Below are 21381 nucleotides of genomic sequence, written 5' to 3' on the forward strand. Positions count from 1 at the left end.
TAATCAGAGCCGTGAACTTCCTTCAGGGTGAACTGTGTCCTTAACAGTTTCAAAAGCAAAGCAAGCGCTTGACTGAGGAGTAGAATTTCAAGTGCTTTATAGAGTTTGTTGAATTGATTTTAGAGTGTCAGTGAAACTGAGTGATAACACATCACTCAGCACTTAATAAATGGTCAGAGTGTGTCTGGTGTTTAAAAAGAAGGTACATTTATTGTTGTCATATGGTGAAGTGGTATTCCACATGATTAGGGATTCAGGGTTTAATATAAACTTAATAAAGCATAATGAGGTGTGCTGTTATAGGGGAATAATCAAATCCAGTGAACTACCTAGCTGTATTTTGTGTAATAAACAGTACTGTGTTTCAGCAAGTCGGATTTAGACTGCAACATGTTGTATTTGAAAACAGTAATTATACCACAGAGTGTTTGATTCTGATTGGTCAGTAGGTGTGCATGATTTTCATATAACAGCACGGCTCAGACAGTAATTCCAGTTGTAACATGAACGACAGGTTAATATTAACGTTCTAATACATGATTGTTTCTATAGTAACAGCTAGTGTTGCGTCCGAGTCCACATTTGTCGAGTTCGAGTCGAGATCTACCCTGGTGAAAAAAATATATACTTTACTGTATTTCAAATATATTTGCTTTTTCAATAGTACATTGCAGATATTCTAACAAAGAATTGTACCATATTTAAATATATAAAAAGTATATTAACATCATGCTTTTATCTATTTTCACAATAACACTTTTAACACACTTTAAAATAATTGTAATGTAGCATATTTTCTAAAAAATATACTTAAAGTGAAAGTTCCATGTAATTTTTAAAGTGTACTTATTTGGACTTTATTTTTTAAATATATTTTAGGTATATTTTAAACTATATGCTCAAAATGATCATTGTAACAATAGCACTAAAGGCATATTTTAAAAATACATTCTTTAATATCCGGAAGTTGTAATATATTTTAAGTTAAATTTGATAACGTTTACTAAAATTCATGCTTGGAATTCACTTCTTGGACATTTCTTTCAGAAAGTGTTACAGTGTATGACTAATGCGTTAAAAGCCCATTTTTCAAACATATTTTTAGATAACGTGTACGCAATGTACAAATGGCTACACTTATAATTGTGATTGAAGTGTAAGTATGTTTAATAAGTTTTTATACTGGCAGAGAAGTATCATGTTACAGTCGCACAAATCCATGCTAAACAATTCAGCAACAGCACACTTAAAAACTACAGGTACACGCAAGAAAATGTGAGTGTTCTACTGAACAGAAAGTGGCTGCTAATAGATTATAATTTCACAAGTGACAGATCAAGCACGGTGCAGTAGACAAGTAAACACTGGCTATAGTCCTTAACCAATCGAGTCCGAGTACAAAAGGGGCAGAGTCGGACTCAAGTCCGAGTCCTTAATGGCCGAGTCCGAGTCGAGTCCAGAAAGTAATTAAATTGAAATAAGATTTGAAATTGCAATTGTAAACTCAACACTGAGCTGTTAAATTAACATTTTAATCTTCACAAACCAATGGGAACATAAAAGTAACAAAAAAAAAATCCCACTATTACATCTTCCGTTGCCATTTAATATTTTATTTCATGTCATCAGCACCTCAACTAGTTTCCTATCAAACAATGGTTTCAAAGAAAAAAAAGGGATATAGAGGTATATGTAGAATTTTTTATATATTACAAGTGTATGAAAATATAAATTAATCTGTTTTGTTATTGTATCACACTATATGGTGTCCTCCAGTTCGAGTTGACATTTCAATGATTTGATGCGTCTCCCCTACAGTCATATAGGCAGAGCGAGAGAGAGAGAGAGAGAGAGAGCGTGAGAGAGAGTACAGAGTAGCATTACATTTAGAAGCAGGTCATAACAACAAGCTTCATGCTTTATTACTGCTTTTAATATGTCTATGAATCACAACAACAAACTCATTTCTGAACACAGCTCTGTTCTTGTAACTAAATTTTAATTCCTAAAATGAAAAATCAAAAAATCCCTATCAGCAGGGTTTATGATATTTACTACATTAAGAAGTACATTTCATATTTTACGTGAAATTTAAGACTGGAATCACCAGATGCTGATCTTTAGGGCTGGGTGATATGACTGCAGTCTTATTTCATGATAACGATACGCTATCTCAGGTAGGTCTATCAGTAGTATTCGAGTAAGAAATACTACGGAAATTTAATAACGCAATTAAATGTAAAATAAAATAGACATTATTAAAAAAAATAGGATAAAATAGAATAGAAATGTTATTAAATTTACTGAAGTTATTCAGTCAAATGAGCGAGTGAGGGATTTTCTCTTTGTCTTTTGATTAAAAATGAAATGACGCACTTATATAGCACTTTTATCCAAAGCACTTTACACTGTGTCTCATTTACCCATTCACACACACACTCACACACACTCACACACCAACGGTAGCAGAGCTGCCATGCAAGGCGCTAACTTGCCATCAGGAGCAACTTGGGGTTCAGTGTCTTGCCCAAGGACACTTCGGTATGTGGAGTCATGCGGGCCAGGAATCGAACCGCCAACCCCACAATTAGTGGGCAACCCGCCCTACCACCTGATCCACAGCCGCCCCGTTAACATTAATGACACTGACAGCAGCAGGTTTATTAGACTTCCGTCACTTTACGGCTTAATGCACAGATCCAATATACTGTATTGACACACCGACGATATTTCCCCCAACTCTTTACATTCACTTAAGACATAACCCACTGTGTTTGCATGAATACTTGGCAGACCTGCTTTTCGACATGATGTGCGTGTATTTATCTGACCGTCCACGCGTAATAAGCCGCTAAAGAGAACTCAATCCGGTACTCGCACGATCAGGCAAGTCAGGCAGGGAGACATTAATGACTTTCTTGTTAATTAATTTCTTAATTTTAAGTTGTTTATTTTTTGACTTTCTTTTCATGTCGCACATCACGCGGACTCGACTGTAGTCGGAAAAATTTCCAAAAGGTCCAAAAGAGATCAAGTACCCCAACTCTAGTAACAGCTCATACACAAGGACGCGGCATATAATCTAAGACTAAAAATAAACTGATAAATAAAACATGTTGCTGTTTAACAAAGTAAAATATATCATTATTGTTGCGGTGATGTTTTTATTAGGAGACATTTATTTAACATTTATGGAAGGAGTCTCGAGTGTAAGCACTTTGTAACCGGTGAAGTTTCCCAGCACTGGAAAGTCTTGAGGACCTTTCTGGGTTCTCGGTAAAATGACAAGGAGAGAGGGAGGGAGAGAGAGAGAGAGAGAGAGAGACGTGAGTGACTGTTTATCGCCGCTCTAAAGTAGGTGAGAACAGGAAATAAAAATCATGATGTGTTGTTCATTAATAAAAGAAACATTGTAATCGTTGGCAAATGACTTATCAGTCACATCATTATCATTCCTTACGTAACAGCGAAGAACTTTTCTGATATTTCCGATAGCATCTTACGCAGTATGTCTCAGTTAATTCTCACTGCTCTGATTAATGATGCGCAGTGTTCCATTAGCTCATTCATTCAGCAGTGTACAGATCTGCACTCATGTTCAGCTGTCAGAATGTTATTGCTAAATAATTATCACTTAAGTGTGAATAAAATAGATCCGAGCCTACAATTCAAACTTAGCACAAATGCAGATGCTTGAAGGAAATAGGTATGCTTGCGCATATATGCAAAAAGAGTCTTTGTTTGGTACTGTATTTGAGGAACGCTGGAATTTGGTGCTCGGTTTTTGTTTTTAAAAACATCTGAAAGTCTAATTAGCAGCAAACCACTTTAAATAATGATTCTCTGCGTCATACGTAGCTTATCTGTCGATGGATGGCTGAAGGTTTTGGGTTCTAATAAGCCTGTCATGATTATTCATTTATTCATTGAATTCCTGCTGCTTTTTCGAATGTAATGCCTGACTCTCTGTGACTAAATTCTACTATGTAATATTTCAGATTGAGAGCAGGCAAAAGTCCACATTCCACACATTCCACACAAGTTTCTATTTTAAAGTTGTTGGGTTTTTTTTTTTTTTTTTTTTAAACTTAAAAAGCTTTCTAGTGCCTTCCTCTGCACTTTGAGAAAGTCATTCTCAATTAGCTTAATCACCATTCACGTGGATCAGACGTGGTGCGTTGGGTGTGTGTGTTTGACTTTGAAGTTTGACTTCTGAAAATCACTGTCTAGTAAAAACACTCATAGCTATAACAAACATGCCAAGGACTTGTTTTTTAATATAAAAATTTTAGTGGTGAGGCTCAACACAGAGATCAAAGAACCCCAATTCCGAAAAAGTTGGGACAGTATGGAAAATACAAAAAAAGCAAAAAAAAACAATAAAAAGAGTCATTTGAAAATTCAGTGCACCCTGTACTATATTGAGAACACATTATTAACATGTTATTTGATGTTTTACTTTGTGTATTTCAGTTATTTTTGGAAAATATACACTCCATAAAAGTTGCGACAGTCGACTGTTTACCACTGTGTGACATCACCTTTTCTTTTAATGACACTTATTAAGCCCCCATTCATCCATTATGCATTTCTTCAGCTGTGCAACTGTACGGGATCTTTGTTGCCTTATTTTACGCTTCATAATGAGTGACGCATACTCAATCGGATACAGGTCAGGACTGCAGGCAGGCCATGCTAGCACCTGCACTCTCTGCTTACGCAACCATGGGCTTGTAATCTGGGCAGAATGTGGTTTGGCGTTGTTCTGCTCTGGATGGCAGCGTATGTTGCTGCAAAATGTGTACATATCTTTCTGCATTAATGCTGCCTCCACAGATGTGCAAGTTACCCATGCCATGGGCACTGGCACACCCCCATACCATGACAGACGCTGGGTTTTGAACCTGACGCTGATAACAGCTTGGATGGTCCTTTTCCTCTTTGGCCCGGAGAACACGACGGCTGTTATGCCCAAAAACTATTTCTATATGTTGACTCGTCGGACCACAAAACACGATTCCACTGTGCTGCTGTCCATCTCAGATGAGACCGAGCCCAGAGAAGTCAGCGGCGCTTCTGGACAGTGTTGATGTATGGCTTCTGTTTTGCATAGTAAAGCCTTAACTTGCATCTGTGGATGCAGCGGCGAATGGTGTTGAGTGACAAAGGTTTACCAAAGTATTCCAGAGCCCATGTCAGGATATCCATTACAGACTCATGACGGTTTTTAAGACATTGACGTCTAGTTAGACGTTGGAGGCCTCGTTAGACGATTGCCTACTTATTTCAACTTGACACATCGCTATTAGTCCAAAACTGCCCCTGTCCCAAATTTTTGGAACATGTTGCATACATCAATTTCAAAATAAGCATTTTTATAAAAAAACACAAAAATATGCAGTTGATTAGGTAAAACATCAAATACCTTGTCTTTACATGTTTTTTGTTTAAATACAAGTCAAAGTACATTTACGAATCACTCCTGTTTGTTTTTATTAGCATTTTCCATACTGTCCCAACTTTTTGCAAAGGTGCCTTGGTCAGCTTAAACTTGTAAAAACACCAGAGCACTATTCCTGAAATAACTTGTGGAGATTTCGCTAATTAGTCAAATTGCTCATTACTTTTGAACTTGTAATGATTCCCTAGCAGATGCCGAGTGTTCTTGATGTAACCAATTTATGGTTTGCAAAACAGGCCATTTTGAATTCAATCAAACAAAACCATTTTTGTGTCTTTCCTAGAAACACACAAAAATGTTTGTGAAGATGGTAAACGGAAAGTGAGGCCATATCTCAGCAATGGCTTAACGTATTGCCATCACATTTAGGTTCTCCATGGAAACAAACAGTGATGGTCCCAGTGGCTTATGGTCTCTGTCGCTGAGGGCTGGGGGTCAGAAAGTGCTTGGCCCCTTAATTGCTGTGTCTGTATTCTTTTCCGGCAATCAGTTAATAATTAAAACATGATTAACCAAAAATCATGCATATTTTGTAGATTTGAATGGACTTTGCGCTTTAAATGGCTGTCCGCTGTTTGTTAGTCAGGATTAGTGAATTAAAGGGTCTCTCTGGCTTCGGAGTAAAGAAAGTAAATGGGAATAAAATAAGAAAAAAAGGGATAAAAAATAAGTGAAGGAAGTATTGTGCATGTAGGATTCATTCACATCTACACTAAATACAGTATCGTTGATAAGCAAACGGTGCACATATTTGTTTGGGTAAAGTTAAGGTTTGCTTAATGATGTCGTCTTTGATTTTTCGTTCCCATAAATTATTTATTTTTCATTTTTTATTCAAGTCATAATGGTTTAATCATGTGTTAAGACATGCTTGTCCGTAATCAAGAAAGCACAAATTCTGCCATAACTGCAGATTTGGGAATCTTATAAAGGGAGGGATGGAGGGAGGGATGGAGGGAGAGAGCGAGAGACAGAGAGAGAGAGATACTTTGGGATATAGAGCAAAATGAATGATTAAATATTCAAATAATGATGTTTTTGCAGACAGTGTAGATTGGTAGTGATGTCATTTTATTTCAGCTTCTTCTGGGGATATCTGATAGATGACTCATGAGCTGTCCTGATTCATTTTATCCAGATAAAGTGTTCATCATGGGGCAAGACTTTTCATTTCTTGTGTATAGTCCAAAATGAATGTTTCCTGTCTGGAATATGTGCTCAGATTTTCACCTCTCATCACACATGAATCAGTAATCTGGTGTTAATGGATATTCTCCTGCAATAGTGTGTGTGTGTGTGTGTGTGTGTGTGTGTGTGTGTGTGCATGCGTGCGTGTGTGTATGCGTGCATGTTTGCGTGTGGGTGTGCAGGTGTGTGTGTGTGCTTGTGTGCGTTCGTGCGTGCGTGTGTGTGTGTGTGTCTGTATGCATGCATGTTTGCGTGTGTGTGTATGTGTGTGTGTGTGCGTGTGTGTGTGTGTGTGTTTCCTGTTTACGGCCACTGACCATGCCTGTTAGTGGGTTTAAAATTAGCCCTGACATTCTAATTAAGCTGTATTTGCCACTATTGACTGCCCAATGCTTTTTGTAGCGCTAATTCCAAGTAGTAAATAAGTTTATCAATAACCAGACTGAACAAAAAACAACAACAACAACAACACTGCAGTGGCTTTCCATTCTGGTAAACTTTTCAATCAACATTGTACAGTAGTTCTGGCTGTAACATGAAGGATAGGTTAATATTAATGCACTCATTCTAATACGTTATTGTTTCTATAGCAACAGCTCATACACAGGGTTAAAAAAAAGTGTTGTTTAATACAGTAAAACATACAGTGTAATCAATGATTTAGTGATTTTTTTTTATTTATTAGGAAACATTTATTTAACATTTATGGAGTCTTGGTTGTAAGTGCTTTGTAACAGTCAAAGTTTCCCAGCTCGGAAACGTCTTCAGGACAGAGAGAAGTTTATGCTTTCCAGTTACTTGGTAAAATGACAGGCTGTGTTTTGAGAGAGTGTGAGAGATAGAGAGAGAGAGTGTGTGTGTGTGTGTGTGTGTGTGTGTGTGTGAGAGAGAGAGATGGAGGGAGGGAGGGAGGGAGAGGCTGGTGAGGACTATAATGTAAGTGAGAACAGGAATGAACTTGTCTCTTGAACATTCCACAACATTAAATCTAACTATAACCATTAACAGTCTCATACTTTAATAAATTAAGCATTATATTCATTGGCAAAACGCTGTGATGTAAGCATGATAACCCACTCTAGACCCTGCTGTAATATGAAAATAATGCACTTTGTGGGGGTTCACGCTTCACATCGTGCCGCATACACACCCCCCAACGTGCATTATTTTCATATGACAGCATGGTCTGCAGTGGGTTATTCCTTACTTAATTAAAGCAATCAAAAATCATACAGTGCTATTATACAATTATACAAAGTCTATACGAGAAAATCCACTCCTCACTCTGTGTCACGGAAAGGATGAAAGAAGGTCCCCAAGATTAAAGATAAATATGGTTATTTTCTCACGATGAATGCCACTTAATACTAAGATACTGTTAATTACTTATCAGCCTGTCAACGTTTATTCTGAGACTTTTGGCAGTGCTAAAATTGATTGAAGGCTTGTGTTATCTTGTCTGTCAGGACTGACGGTATATTAGTGTAAAGGTACTTTTCCTTTAATGCTTTTATGCTAAAGCGCACAGAATAAAATGCGATGTGCCTTATCAGCCTGTATTTTTTTATCACCCAGTTTTTCATGGCTTGAAGGCTGGACCTTGATTTAACAGCTTAAACTCTCAAGAGCAAACAGGAAATCACTTGGTAATGTGGATGACTTTTCCTGTATATGACATTTAAAGTAGTGTGGGTGACTTTAGTTGCCAAATGTGAATATGGGCTGAAGTTTGTAAATTGTACTCCACTGTGCTTAATGTTATAAGACGTAGTATTTCTTTTAAACTCAATCTTGCATGTTTTTGTCATCCCCCCCCCCCCCCATTCCCTTGGCAAGACAATCCAGCAAATGAATAACTGTAGTACACATTTGTCATCACAGCTGCATTAAGACTGTCTCTGCTTTTCTTCATTTTTTGGCCCTGGTCAGGAACAATGAAGCAGAGCACACCCAGTTTTAACATTTCCACTGTTACGTAGCTGACATCATTGTAAAAGTACACACAAAACCCTATTTAATTACATTACTGCATATTTGTTTAAAAGAAAACCTAAACGAACTGTTCATGTAGGATATTGCATCGAATATTTGGTCGATAAAACATGATGTAATCCATTTTTAGTAATATCGTCCTGCCATATTTCACACCATGCAGATGGTTCTAGATAAATAACTGTTAGATCCCCTCTTGACGTTCCCTCTTGACTAAACTTCATGTTATTTACTCAAAATGTCAAAATGTTGACTCAGTGTGGAGGTGTGGCTGAAAGTACAGGAAGCTATGACATGTGATTTAAGTCTGGAGATGAAACAATAAAGCTGTTTCATTATGGCTCATGCAGCCAGATCTTAGATGTAATCTGACTCCTGTTTCACTCTTTGAGTATTATCAGAGGCTGGAGCACAGAGGATGTACTTAAGAGAGGCAAAAGCCAGAAACAGCTTGTAGAATGAAAGAAGTTTGAACCAAGTTCTTTGGACTTATAAGGTTTTTGCATTGCAGTTCATTTTTTTTTCCAAATTGTTTTCTTTTTCAATCTCAAGCATCTCTTCAGTCTTGTACTGATCATTAAATCAAATTTGGTTCAGTCAAAAGGAAAATGTTAGCCCGAAAAGGACCGATTCATTCCAGAAGTGACAAGAGCAGGACTGATTCATTTCAGAAGTGGACACTGTCCAGAGCAGGACTGATTCAAGTTCATAAGAAAACATTATTGAGGGGCTTATTCAGTTCAGTAGAAGACATTATCCAGAACAGGACTAATTGATTTTGGTAGGAGACATGATCCAGAACAGGACTTATTCAGTTCAGTAGAAGACATTGTCCAGAAAAGCACTAATTGAGTTTGGTAGGAGACATGATCCAGAACAGGACTGTCTCAATTCAAAAGGAGACATTATACAGCTAGGGACTGATTTGATTCCAAAGTCAACATTGTACAGAGCAGGAATGGTACAATTCAAAAGAAGACATTGTAGAGAACTGGACTGATTAAATTCAGAAAAGGACCCTGCACAGTCAAATTATTTTCAGTTGAGGACACCTGATTCAGTTTTGTTGGAGACATTATCCAGAACAGTACTGATTCAGTTCAGAAGAAGACAATATCTAGAACAGGATTGATTCAGTTCTATAGAAGGCAAAGTCTAGAACAGGACTAATTTATTTCAGAAGTAGGCACTGTCCAGAACAAGACTGATTCAGGTTTATAAGAAAACATTATCAAGCACTAATTGAGTTTGGTAGGAAACATTATCCAGAACAAGACTGTCTCAATTCAAAAGAAGACATTGTACAGAACAGGACTGATTCAGTTCAGTAAAGGACCTTGCACAGAACAAGTCAGATTTGTTTCGGTTGAGGACAACTGATTCAGTTTTGTTGAAAACAGGACTGATTCAGTTCAGAAGAAGACAAAATCTAGAACAGGAACGCTTCAGTTCTATAGAGGAAAATGTCCAGAACCAGAATGATTCAGTTCTGTACAATACATTGTACAGTATAGGACTTAATCAGTTTGGTTGAAGACATTGTCCAGAACAGGACTGATTCAACTCAGTGGAAGACACTGACACATTGTGTGTGTGTTTAATTTAGAAAACACCCCCGTCTTCATTTTATGAATACACAGAATAAACAATAAATACATTTCTGTTTGTACAAACTAATGTGTGTGTATATATATATATATATATATATATATATATATATATATATATATATATATATATATATATGGTCAGTGTTGTTCATGTACTCCATTCTGTCTCTGTCACTCAGGTAATCTCTCCAAGACTTGCACAGCAGATGGCTGGACTGAAGTGCTCCCCATAATGATTTCTGAGAATTGTGGGTATAATCCTAATGGCACTGTTGATGATGTAAGTCCGAGTGTCTGTCAAACTACAGTTTTTTTTGTTTTTTTTTAGAAAGTGGACATTGTGCATACATTTAAAAAAATATATTTATAAAATATTCAAACTCCTCAGACATGAAATTCACTTTTGCCTCTACGATCTTGAGATATTATGCTGAGAGCCCATGCGCGCACACAGCTTGGAAATCATTTCTTTTTCTTTATATTTCATTCCCTCACCGTGGCCTTCACCGCAGCAGCTGAGTTTTAATGTTCTTTCATTCTGACTCAGCAGTTCATCTCCTGCTCTTTAGCCGTCTGTCACTCTCCTGGCACAGAGCAAAGTGACACATTATACTCCATTACACTGAGCACTTGACAACAAAGCATTCTCAAGAAATATTGCCAGGAAATGCCAGGTCCTCGGTGGTGAGCCATCTCCTAGAATCATACAGCTCTGTGATGGAGGTTACAAATGACCATTTTATGCCAAAACCATTTATATCTTTATACATATTTCTGTATTGACGTTTCCTCTCAACGGTTCAGGAGAAACACAGTTGAGGCTAAATGTTTGCATTACCCATTGATTTTGAACGGGGGGAAAAAATAAAGTGAACCTGTATTTTGCCATTCATTTATTTAAAATAGTATGTTAAAAATGCATAAATTAAAAAAAATTCAATGAAATAAACACAAAGGCAGGTTAAAAGTGAAGTGTAGTCTTGACCCCCTCAGTCTCTAGACTTGATCTAAAATGGTAGATACAGACAGATCACAATGATGATGATCACCTTTATGCTATGATGAACCATTTCTATCCTTCTGGGAGTGGCCTCTTCCAGGATGACTCCGCCCCATCCACAGGACACGGGGGCTCACTGATATTGTTTTTTCCTCTAATTTGTAGCCGTCTATATGTCTAGAACAGTGTGTAGAGGGTTACGAAAGAAACAGACAAGTTATTCACATTCAGAAGGGGAGATGCAAACTTTTAAACCTAACCATTTTGAAATAACATGTTATTTGAACCATAGTATATGAATTGGAAATTCCATGAGGGAACGGTGCACACACTGTCTGTCAAGTAAGCCGAGCCATTTAAAAACCTTTACGTTAAATCTTACATTTCGCACAAGACATAGCGGTGAATCATATAGCTGTTCTGCACCCATCGGAAATAATTACACATGAATTATATTTCGAGATAGGAAAGAAAGATCTTGAGGGAGAAAATATGCTAGGAAGGTATACTGAATGATGGATGAAGATCATAATGTTATCTCAGGCAACACCAGGAAAAGGCAGTATTTTTATATGACAGACCAATGTGTTCTGACCCTGCTGTTGTCAGTGGAGTTAAGCTCAGCAGCTGTATTTAAATAAATAAATAAATAAATAAAAATCCCTGCTGAACACTGCTAGCTCTTACGCAGAGCTTTTTAAAGAATTCTTCCTGCTCATTTTTATATTTTATTTCGTTTGAGTTTTTTTTCCCGACGGAATGATGTCCGTCGAAGCTCTTACTGAAGGCTATGCATAACTTAAATAAAAGAAAGTTATTACTCAGTTATGTGAACAAGCTTAACAGTAAAAGTGTTTAATTAGTTGAGCCAACCTCATCGACTGATGTCCCTTCTGTGTAATTGTGAATAATGATGCAGTTATTCAGTGAGTCTGCAGTTTACTTTAGTGGCTAATAATTAAGTGAAGCCTAATACATTCTTACAAGAACTAAGGCAAAAACTGACAGCAGCATAAGATAAGCACGGCGAGATACAATCATTTTTGGTGAACTGATGTTCCTTTTGATATTTATACCATGTGAATGTTTAAATGAGATGTAAATACGTTTTGCATGACAATGATATGAAGTCATTTAGAAAATATGACGTTGAAAAATGAATAAGCCAATGTAGCAGTGTACTGTACATGTCAGAGGTGTACAGTATATCAGGGTTAAAAGAGTTGCAGGATCTAATACCGCCAGTGTCAGTAGTTGCTAAGAAAAACAAGCTAATCAACTAAACACCCAGGGGACAGTTGCACCAGCTGGACGTAAAAAAAGTTGTGTGTGAGGCCTTCAACAACACCCTCTGCTTCATTGACTGCCGCTGTTATGATCTGCCAGACGTCAGTGGCGCCAGTAAATTTAAGCTTGTAACCATAGCAACGTGAATGGCGTGGCAACTATCACCTTTGTAGAACGTTTCGGCATGGATGCGCATCGTCTACGCCGGGCGTAGCTGCGCCTAGTCGTAGTTTTAGATGGTGCAACAGGTGTAAATATTTATCACGAGGCTGGGCTTAGCTACGTCCAGCCTTGCGAAAACTACGACTAGGCGCAGCTACGCCCGGCGTAGACGATGCACGTCCATGCCGAAACGTTCTACGACAGTGATAGTTGCCACGCCATTCACGTTGCTATGGTTACAAGCTTAAATTTACTGGCGCCACTGACGTCTGGCAGATCATAACAGCAGCAGTCAATGAAGCCGAGGGTGTTGTTGAAGCTGAAGAGGACTTAGTTTTTCTTACACATCAAATGCTCAAAATTTCATCAGACACCAGTCATCGAGATTAAAAAAAAAAAAAAAGGCTTGAAATATTTCACATTATGTGTAATGAATCTAGAATATATGAAAGTTCCACTTTTTGAATTAAATTACGGAAAAAAATGAACTTTTCCACGATATTCTAATTTCTTGAGATGCACCTGCATTCATGAATAAAAACATTACGCCAGCAACGGTTTTTGCCTTTAGCTTGACTTTGCTATTAATTTTGCTTATGCTTTTAGACAACAAAAAAAATGTAAAAAACTTATGTAACAAAATGATTACATTTTAAATATTTTTCTTGCATTAAAACAGGGACAATTCTTACTGCAATTCTTTTATAGGCTGATCAATCGAATTATATTGCTTCTGATGAAATTAGCCGTCACATCCTCCTATGCGGCTTCTTCTCTGATTTGTTCCACCTCTGCCTCCACTGGTCCCAAATCCTCCATTGGGAGAGGCACTCTCTTGGCTAGGCAAACAGCACAGCTGCTGTACACCTGATGGTACATGCCCTCTCTGGCTCCATCCTGATTTCACTGTGCAAGCAGTGGAATCTAAAAAAAAAATCATTAGTATGTATATATGCAGTAGCTATGCATAATAACCAATACTAGTTTAAGTGCAGGCTAAAATGAGCAGGCTTAAACATAAGCCACACACACACGACCTCGTCCGTGAGTGCTCACGGTTGTGTTTACGTATTTTACGTCCAGCCTAGTCTTACAACCAGGTGTACGTCCAGCTGGTGCAACCGGCCCACAGAATCCAACTGTACACTGAAAAATAAGTTGGATTGATATGAAATGATTTTCACGGCCTCAAATGGACCTCCAGTCTTTCACTAGGTTGTTGACAAAATCGTATTATCATTTACACTTTGATTAAAAGCCAATAGCTACAGAGATTACTTCACATAATGCACTGTGTGTTGCTTTTAGATCTCTTCTAAGCATAATTTCTACCAGGCGGTTAAGATCGGCTACACCATCGGACACAGCGTTTCTCTCATCTCTCTGACTACGGCCATAATCATTCTGTGCATCTTCAGGTAAGTAATTACTTTCAAATGCTGAAACAAACACTCTGCATGAGTTTATATGACGGTTTGCTGATTGATTTTTAATTAGTAGTCCATAATTAGTCTACTCAAGCGTGCTGTGACTGGAAAGGAGAGAATAAAACAGATAGCACTACGTGTTAGCGCATGTCAAAAACTTCACGCGCTGACGATTTAAAGCACAAAATAATCCCAAATGAGAACAATCCCCTGATAATCCCTGACTGGTTACAGCCATCTCAGTAGATTAGCAGCTTGTATGCACACACATCTTGATTCCTGACAGGTCGAGATTGTTTTTAACGTTGTCATGTTTTACCGTAAAAATAAAAGTTGCGCTGTGTTTTAAAACTGACATGAAGGATCAACAACGATGCTGTGTACATGAGATACAGATTTAAATATTTACCTTGTAAGCAGAAGTGAGTTATCAGCAGGACAACATTTGTTTAGGGCTGATCAGACAAAATGATTCTGCGAAATTTAAAAACAACTCTGTTGTTTATAATGTCATTTCAGTGGAAGACTGTTAGGCCGATTGTATTCGTTCTGTTCTGTTTTGTTCTTTGACGTTCTCGCTGCATGATTATAAAACCGTGAAGACTTTCCTGAGGTCAGGAGACGCACTTCCTGAGAGCATATGCCAATTAGCCGTTGTTAATGTGGCTTTAAACCAGATTTCCCAGCTCAGTCAATCGTAATGCTGTCTATAATCACCTCCAGTGCAGGGGCGGGAGGCTAATGCAGCCTTAACATGTCACTGATCAGCTCGATGTTGAGTTTGCATGGCCTTCAGGGAGATTTTAAGGATAAATTTGCAAAACACTGTTTATCGTGTCTGCCGGCTCATCACCTAGACCCTACAGGATGACAGTGTTCATCGCAGGCTCTCATTTTGATGATTAGGTTTGAGCTGTGTAATTTAACACAACAGAGCAGAACCAGAGCTGCGTTGGAGGAGATTACATGCACCAACAAAGCTGTAAATGTAATCATTTGTAGACTTGCAGAAAGCTGTGTCGTCGTCGTCGTCGTCGTTGTTGTTGTTGTTGTTTGACTCCACCGCTTTGATTTCTCCACAGAGAAATATTTTGTGGACTTTTAAGGACACCACTGGGAGACAGTACAAATGAGCTCGTATTCACTGATTTGAACAGTAATTTAAGTACCTAACTTTAGTGTTAGGACATGGGTGGTTTTATTTACATCACCTTGCCATGCGTTTTTATTTGGATTTATTAAGGCAAATTCAGAAAACATCAGGGATAAATACACATATAGACAACATCATAGAAGGACAGAAGGATACCCCATATTCAGAAACCATAACACAAGCAAGAGTCAAAACAATCTACAGAGAAACAACGCTAAGACTTTGCAACGCGAAACAAGAAGGAATAAATATCTTATCAAGGAGAAACACAGAACAGGTGAACACAATCAGCCAATGACGAGACATATCGCTGAATTAGGGAACACTGTTGCAGAGAGGACAGATTACAGGCAATCGCAGTATTTCCACACAAACTAAGGTGATGCTAGAAGGGGAAAAAATTTCAGTATAATCATAACGTATTCATATCCTCTCATTGTCAGCCAACGTAAAAATATATATTATTAAAAATGCAAGTACACCACAGCAGGCTTTGCTAAGTGTGGGATAGTAACCAAGCTCTCTTAAAATAATCAATTCTATAATGAACAAATAGAATCAATGTGAATAGTAGACATAATTCTGCTGTTAATGTAGCATTACTATTATTACTAAGCCAAACCATGGCTTCTTTCATATCAAACTTCTTTCATACCTTTCTATACCCAATTTTGTATAAGGAATGTGTTTTCAGGATGATTCATACCTGCCCTTTTTCATACTGGTGAGTTGGAAGGTCGCAGAATGTTCTGTAATGAAGAACCCCAGGGATATTTGAGAACTATAAATATAAGGCATGCTCATCGTGCACTATACACCGGCTCTGAACAGCCTACCGCTCCATAGTAGTAATTGGTTGCAGTCAGTCGGATGAATTCAGGTGCACACGAGTGATCAAGAGTTCAAAAGGAGTTTGCGTAACTCTCATAAGGCTTATTTGGACAGTATTTCTTTTAAACGGGGAATGGGCGTGGTAATCCATGCTTTTTTTTTTTTAATTTATTTCCATCCGGATTGGAGGTCGTTGTCCTTCATGTTCCTCTGAACATACAGTATTCCTGGCACAAAATACCTCAGACAAACTCAAAGGTGGGCTGATAATTAAAGAATCCAGATAGACATCTCAGGGATTATACAAGCAGATGTTGCTTTTTGCATTTGGAAAATGGTTTGACCGCACACACAGACAAATAATTTATAAGTACTTAGAGCAACCAAAATAACAGCTGCTTTAGGAGAGTCTTACATTTTTTTCAGGGGGTTTAATTTAGATCTTTATTACTTTGTCTGTATACTGCCTTCACTGAGAGCTTGTTAGAAGAAAAACAATTAAAAAGAACGAGTAATTATCCTGCAGGCTGATTAAATTGGTCAGTGAAGTGACAGCTACTGGTAGTGTATAAAGCTTCACTGTATAATTGCAAAAGCCACAATATCATAATTATAGTTTATAGTTTATATATACTGTAGTTTATAAATAAATCATGGTCCAGTGATGTGATCATATCATCATGTGTGATCTAAACATCTGGATTCATCGGAAAAGAAAACCTCTAGAAAGTCATTTACCCGATATTTATGGTTCAGTTCACAGGCATCTGGATGCAAGAGTTTTATCAGAGAGGAGACACGCAAATACTTTACTTTATGGATGTATAGTTGTGTAGTGTAGATAATAGGAGCATGAATTGTTTGCAGTTTCAGAGCCATGTTTGATGTACCTGCAGGCAGGGTTAGAATGGGTAGCTCGAAACGCAGTCTAAGATCAGCCAGATGTCAGAACCAGAAAATACCAGAGTGTACAGGAATACAATTTTCTTCCTAATTTGGTCTTGGCCAATTCCCACCCTCGCTCTGATTGACAGGGGAGAGACAATGTGCTCCTCCTACACAGAGAACACGGCCAATCTTGCTCTCTTGAACTTCCGGGTATGGATGGTTGTGGCATCAACAGGATTTGAACTTGCGATCCACTCAGGAGCAGGAAAAGTGAGTTAAGGTATTAGGAAACAAGACCGGAAAGATACTGATCAGCAGTTTGGAATTTCTGCATCAACACAGATATGACTTTGTAAAGAACACAATGACACACTGCTCAAAGCACAGTGGTGAACAAAAAAAAAAAAAACCACACACACATAAGGTGTTAGACCAGGAGACAACAGGAACTATAGAACACACAGTAAACAGGAAGCGTCTTTGACATAAAACCTTTACAAATCAGATTGTAAAACATGTAACAAAATGTAATCATATATTTTTCTACTTCCTGTATGGCTACCATGGCTAAAACAAAGCTTAACAAATTAAGTTTCAAGTATTCTTGCAATTCTGCAGCAGAACACATATTAGTTTTCTAGCCTTCTGTTTAACTTTGGATGGTGAAAACTCTTGGCATGGTAAGAGCAAGAAGATGAATCTAGCTGTAATATCCTGCATATCTGAGCCAAGCTAATCATTTAGTACTGCACGTTATAAAATCTAATCAAGATGCAAGTGCTTAATTTGCACTGTAGGGTTTCTCACTACAAGTGTGTTATATTAGGAAATGTTTCATCCCTTTGTCTTGGCTTTTATAACATGAGCAGCTGATTTGAATTAACTTGGATCTATTTGGATTATTAGAGAATGTAACATGAAATATGATTTAAAACAATGACAAAATATGTATTTACTGATTTAGGAATCTGTATGAAATCCTTGTTGGAATTGTTTGTGTCTTTTGGAATTATGTAACATTTTAGTGATGACCCTCAATTTCATAGTGACTTCATTTGTTAGCATAGTGTTAGTGCATTGCTTTTACAGAATGTCAGGTCTTAAGTGAATGCGCGAGAGTCCATAAAAACGTTGCACTCAGCGATCATTCAGCGAGCAGGCGGATGAAAAACACTGTTTAAGCAAACTGCCAGATGCTTTTCAGATAAATAAAGAGGCACAGGTAGTCATTGTTTTTCTGCACTTTGTGGATTAAAGACCACCGGAGTCAGCCAGCTCAGGATAAGAGTTATTGTTAACATTTCTACAAATCATTGCACGAATTGCTTACCTAAAAATGTCATGCACTCATGCTATTGTCTTACCTCATTCGCTTTACCGTAAGCTGTCATCGTATTAAAAACCCACCATAATCTTTATTATCCTAGCTCCATAATTCTCTTTAGCATGCACCAAATTATTCTTATGAATATAGGCAGCACAATTACAAGTCTGCATGAGTTGGGATTGTTATAAATGTCAGATGTCTATTAAACTGCACTCCAGGCCTGTAATTCAACTCACCATGATTGTACACCATAACATTAAAACCACCCGCATAATATTGTGTGGGTCCCCCTTGTGCCGCCAGAATAGCTCTGAGGCATGGACTCCACAAGACCTCTGAAGGTGTGCTGTGGTATATGACACCAAGACATTAGCAGCAGATCCTTTAAGTCCTGTAAGTTGCAAGGTTGGGCCTCCATGGATCGGACTTGTTTGTCCGGCACATCCCACAGATGCTGCGATGCACTGTGTGTTCTGACACCTTTCTATCAGAGCCAGCATTAACTTTTGCAGCAATTTGAGATACAGTAGCTCTTCTGTGGAGTCGGATCAGACGGGCTAGCCTTCACTCCCTACGCGCATTAATGAGCCTTGAGCGCCCATGACCCTGTCAGCGGTTCACCGCTTGTCCTTCCTTGGACCACTTTTGGTAGGTACTAACCACTGCATACTGGGAACACCCCACAAGACCTGCCATTTTGGAGATGCTCCGACACAGTCGTCTAGCCATCACAATTTGGCCTTTGTCAAAGTTGTTACGCTTTCATGACAGTTTTTCCTGCTTCCAACACATCAACTTAGCGAACTGAGTGTTCACTTGCTGCCTAATATATCCCACGTCTTGACAGGTACCATTGTACCAAGATAATCAATGTTATTCACCTGTTTAATGTCTGATCGGTGTAAACATTTTGTTGTTTGTCATTAGGATTGCATGATGGCTATCAAAACAAAACTGTAAAAGTTTTTGGTATAGGATTAATGAAAGCTTTGGTTTAACATTAAAAAAAACATTATTAATTGAATCACTCAGCTCAGATAACATCAAATATCATCACAGCCCAATTTTAGGCATGAAAGAAATCTGACCACAGAGTGACAGGCAAGAGATGGCAGCCAATCAGGTGAAAGAGAGAGAAAGATTTGAGAGAAAGCAAACAGGTGTCAGAGTGAGAGCTTTTTGCTTGCTGTACAGGTAAGACATTTATTGGTTCTCTAACTTGGTGGGAAATCAGTGAATGATTTATTAGGCTTGTTGTGGATTTTATATCGTGAGATACTCATGACAGAACTCAAGATCACTGGCTAGTGACTACTTGAAGTGTTGGAGTGTTTCTCTGTATGTATGTACTTCAAGGTTGATTATATCGGTTGAGATCCTGTGTGTTTTTTGTTTGTTGGTTTGTTTGTTTTTTGACAGGCTTGGGAGCAAAATACTGTACACAGATTAGATTCGATAATTAAAATAATTAAATAAATAAAAGTACAGAGATCAGAACCATGGTTTCATAAAACCTTATGACTATGAGTGATTAATACTTGGTATGCGCTTATTACTTGGTAACAATGCTTTATAGGCATTTTCCTACACTTCAATAATGCATCAAGCGGTACCTTTAGTTCCTTGATAACTAAAAAATCTAATATAAATGTCACATTCATGATAAGTTTCTGAGATTTTTGTCATTTCTTTTTTTTTTTTTTGTAAGTTAGCAATTCGGAAGAATAGGCCTGGTTTTGGCTTGTATCTTGTCCTATTTTGGTTCTCCCTTATTTAACTCTTAATGAGGATGTTTTATTTTTTTTATATTTTGGAACAATTTGTAATAAACGTGCTTTAAAATTCTGTATAGAATTTTCTGACAGTAGTAAGACTCACAACATGGCATTACAATGAACTACAGTGTCTAAAACGGGTCAGATTTCTGTCGGACTCACGTGCACATCCTTGGTTTTATTTCCCCAGGAAACTCCATTGCACAAGGAATTACATTCACATGCACCTGTTTGTGGCCTTCATCCTGAAAGCCATTTCGCTGTTCATTAAAGACGACGTCGTCCTCTACGATGTCGTTCAGGAGTCGGACGACTGCTTCACTAGCTCTTCACTAGTAAGTCCACTAGCTCTTCACTAGTAAGTCCATTGCAGCATTTTTCAAATTCAGTGTTCATCCAGTCACCTGCAGTCATCAATCACTTATCTTGCAGCGTCTCTTATTTGCATTTAGATTTAATTGATTAATGATATGTTCTTCTGAGAGATATATGATAAAGAAGTGTTTATTTAATTGTAGTTTTTACAGTAACCCTGCCCTTGTTGTTTTTAACTTTTAATACTGATTTCAGTTATGTGACTTTGCAAGGGTAAGACTGAATAATAGTGTTTAAATTTCCTATTACCTATATCCATTCAATTGTGGTTGTATTAAAATATTTTTCCTTTACACACTATTTTAAATCAGAGTTTTAAACAGAGTCATGTTATAAATATTAAGTCTGGTGCATCTGTTTTGAAACTTTACATCCTTGTGTTTTAGTATTTCAAACTGATTTTATATAGCTTTTTTAAAAAAATTTTTTTAAGCTTGAAAATAGATGGGTATACAGTACCGAGAGTTTCTTTCAGCCTCCCTGCTGTTATTGTGTTCTGTAAAGTCCACACAATGCAACAGAACACTTACTCCTTTACTCAGAGTGCCTGAGTATTTTAAAGCATTGTTTATTTGAATAATTCTGCATCTGCATGATAGCTGCTTCTTTATTCATTGCTTCTGGCTCCCACTAATTTCCCATGGTTTGCTTGCCCTATTAAATTCCACTCAAGTCCACTTGTGTGAGTTGACATTAGGGTCATGTTTGGAACGCTGACACTGCAAAGTTTTGTTCAACGCCACACGAACAAAGCTGTATTTAGAAATGTGTCACAATATTTAACATTGAAGCTGCATTTGTAAACAGCCTCTTAAAGACGGCCAGCGGCACAGAGAAAGTAAGACGGGAGATCTCGTGAGAGGATTCGGCTGCTTATGTGAATAACTCACATAAATAAACTGGAT

The 21381-nt window shown here is 37.7% G+C and overlaps 1 protein-coding gene across 4 annotated transcripts in view; it reads left to right on the plus strand.

Annotated features, from left to right (window-relative positions):
• The window catches only part of vipr1b (vasoactive intestinal peptide receptor 1b), a 69046-nt gene that overhangs the window by 28492 nt on the left and 19173 nt on the right, over window positions 1-21381 (plus strand). For all 4 annotated transcript variants that reach the window (XR_008384500.1, XR_008384501.1, XM_053612075.1 and 1 more), the window contains exons 4-6: window positions 10431-10531; window positions 14009-14118; window positions 20292-20436. Coding sequence is in view for 2 of the 4 variants with exons in the window: in XM_053612075.1 (XP_053468050.1) it covers window positions 10431-10531; window positions 14009-14118; window positions 20292-20436 (356 nt within the window). In the remaining 2 variants the exon portion in view is untranslated. The remainder of the gene's footprint in view (window positions 1-10430; window positions 10532-14008; window positions 14119-20291; window positions 20437-21381) is intronic.

Source organism: Ictalurus furcatus, chromosome 23 (assembly GCF_023375685.1).
Source record: "Ictalurus furcatus strain D&B chromosome 23, Billie_1.0, whole genome shotgun sequence".
In the NCBI taxonomy this organism is placed as follows: Eukaryota; Metazoa; Chordata; class Actinopteri; order Siluriformes; family Ictaluridae; genus Ictalurus; species Ictalurus furcatus.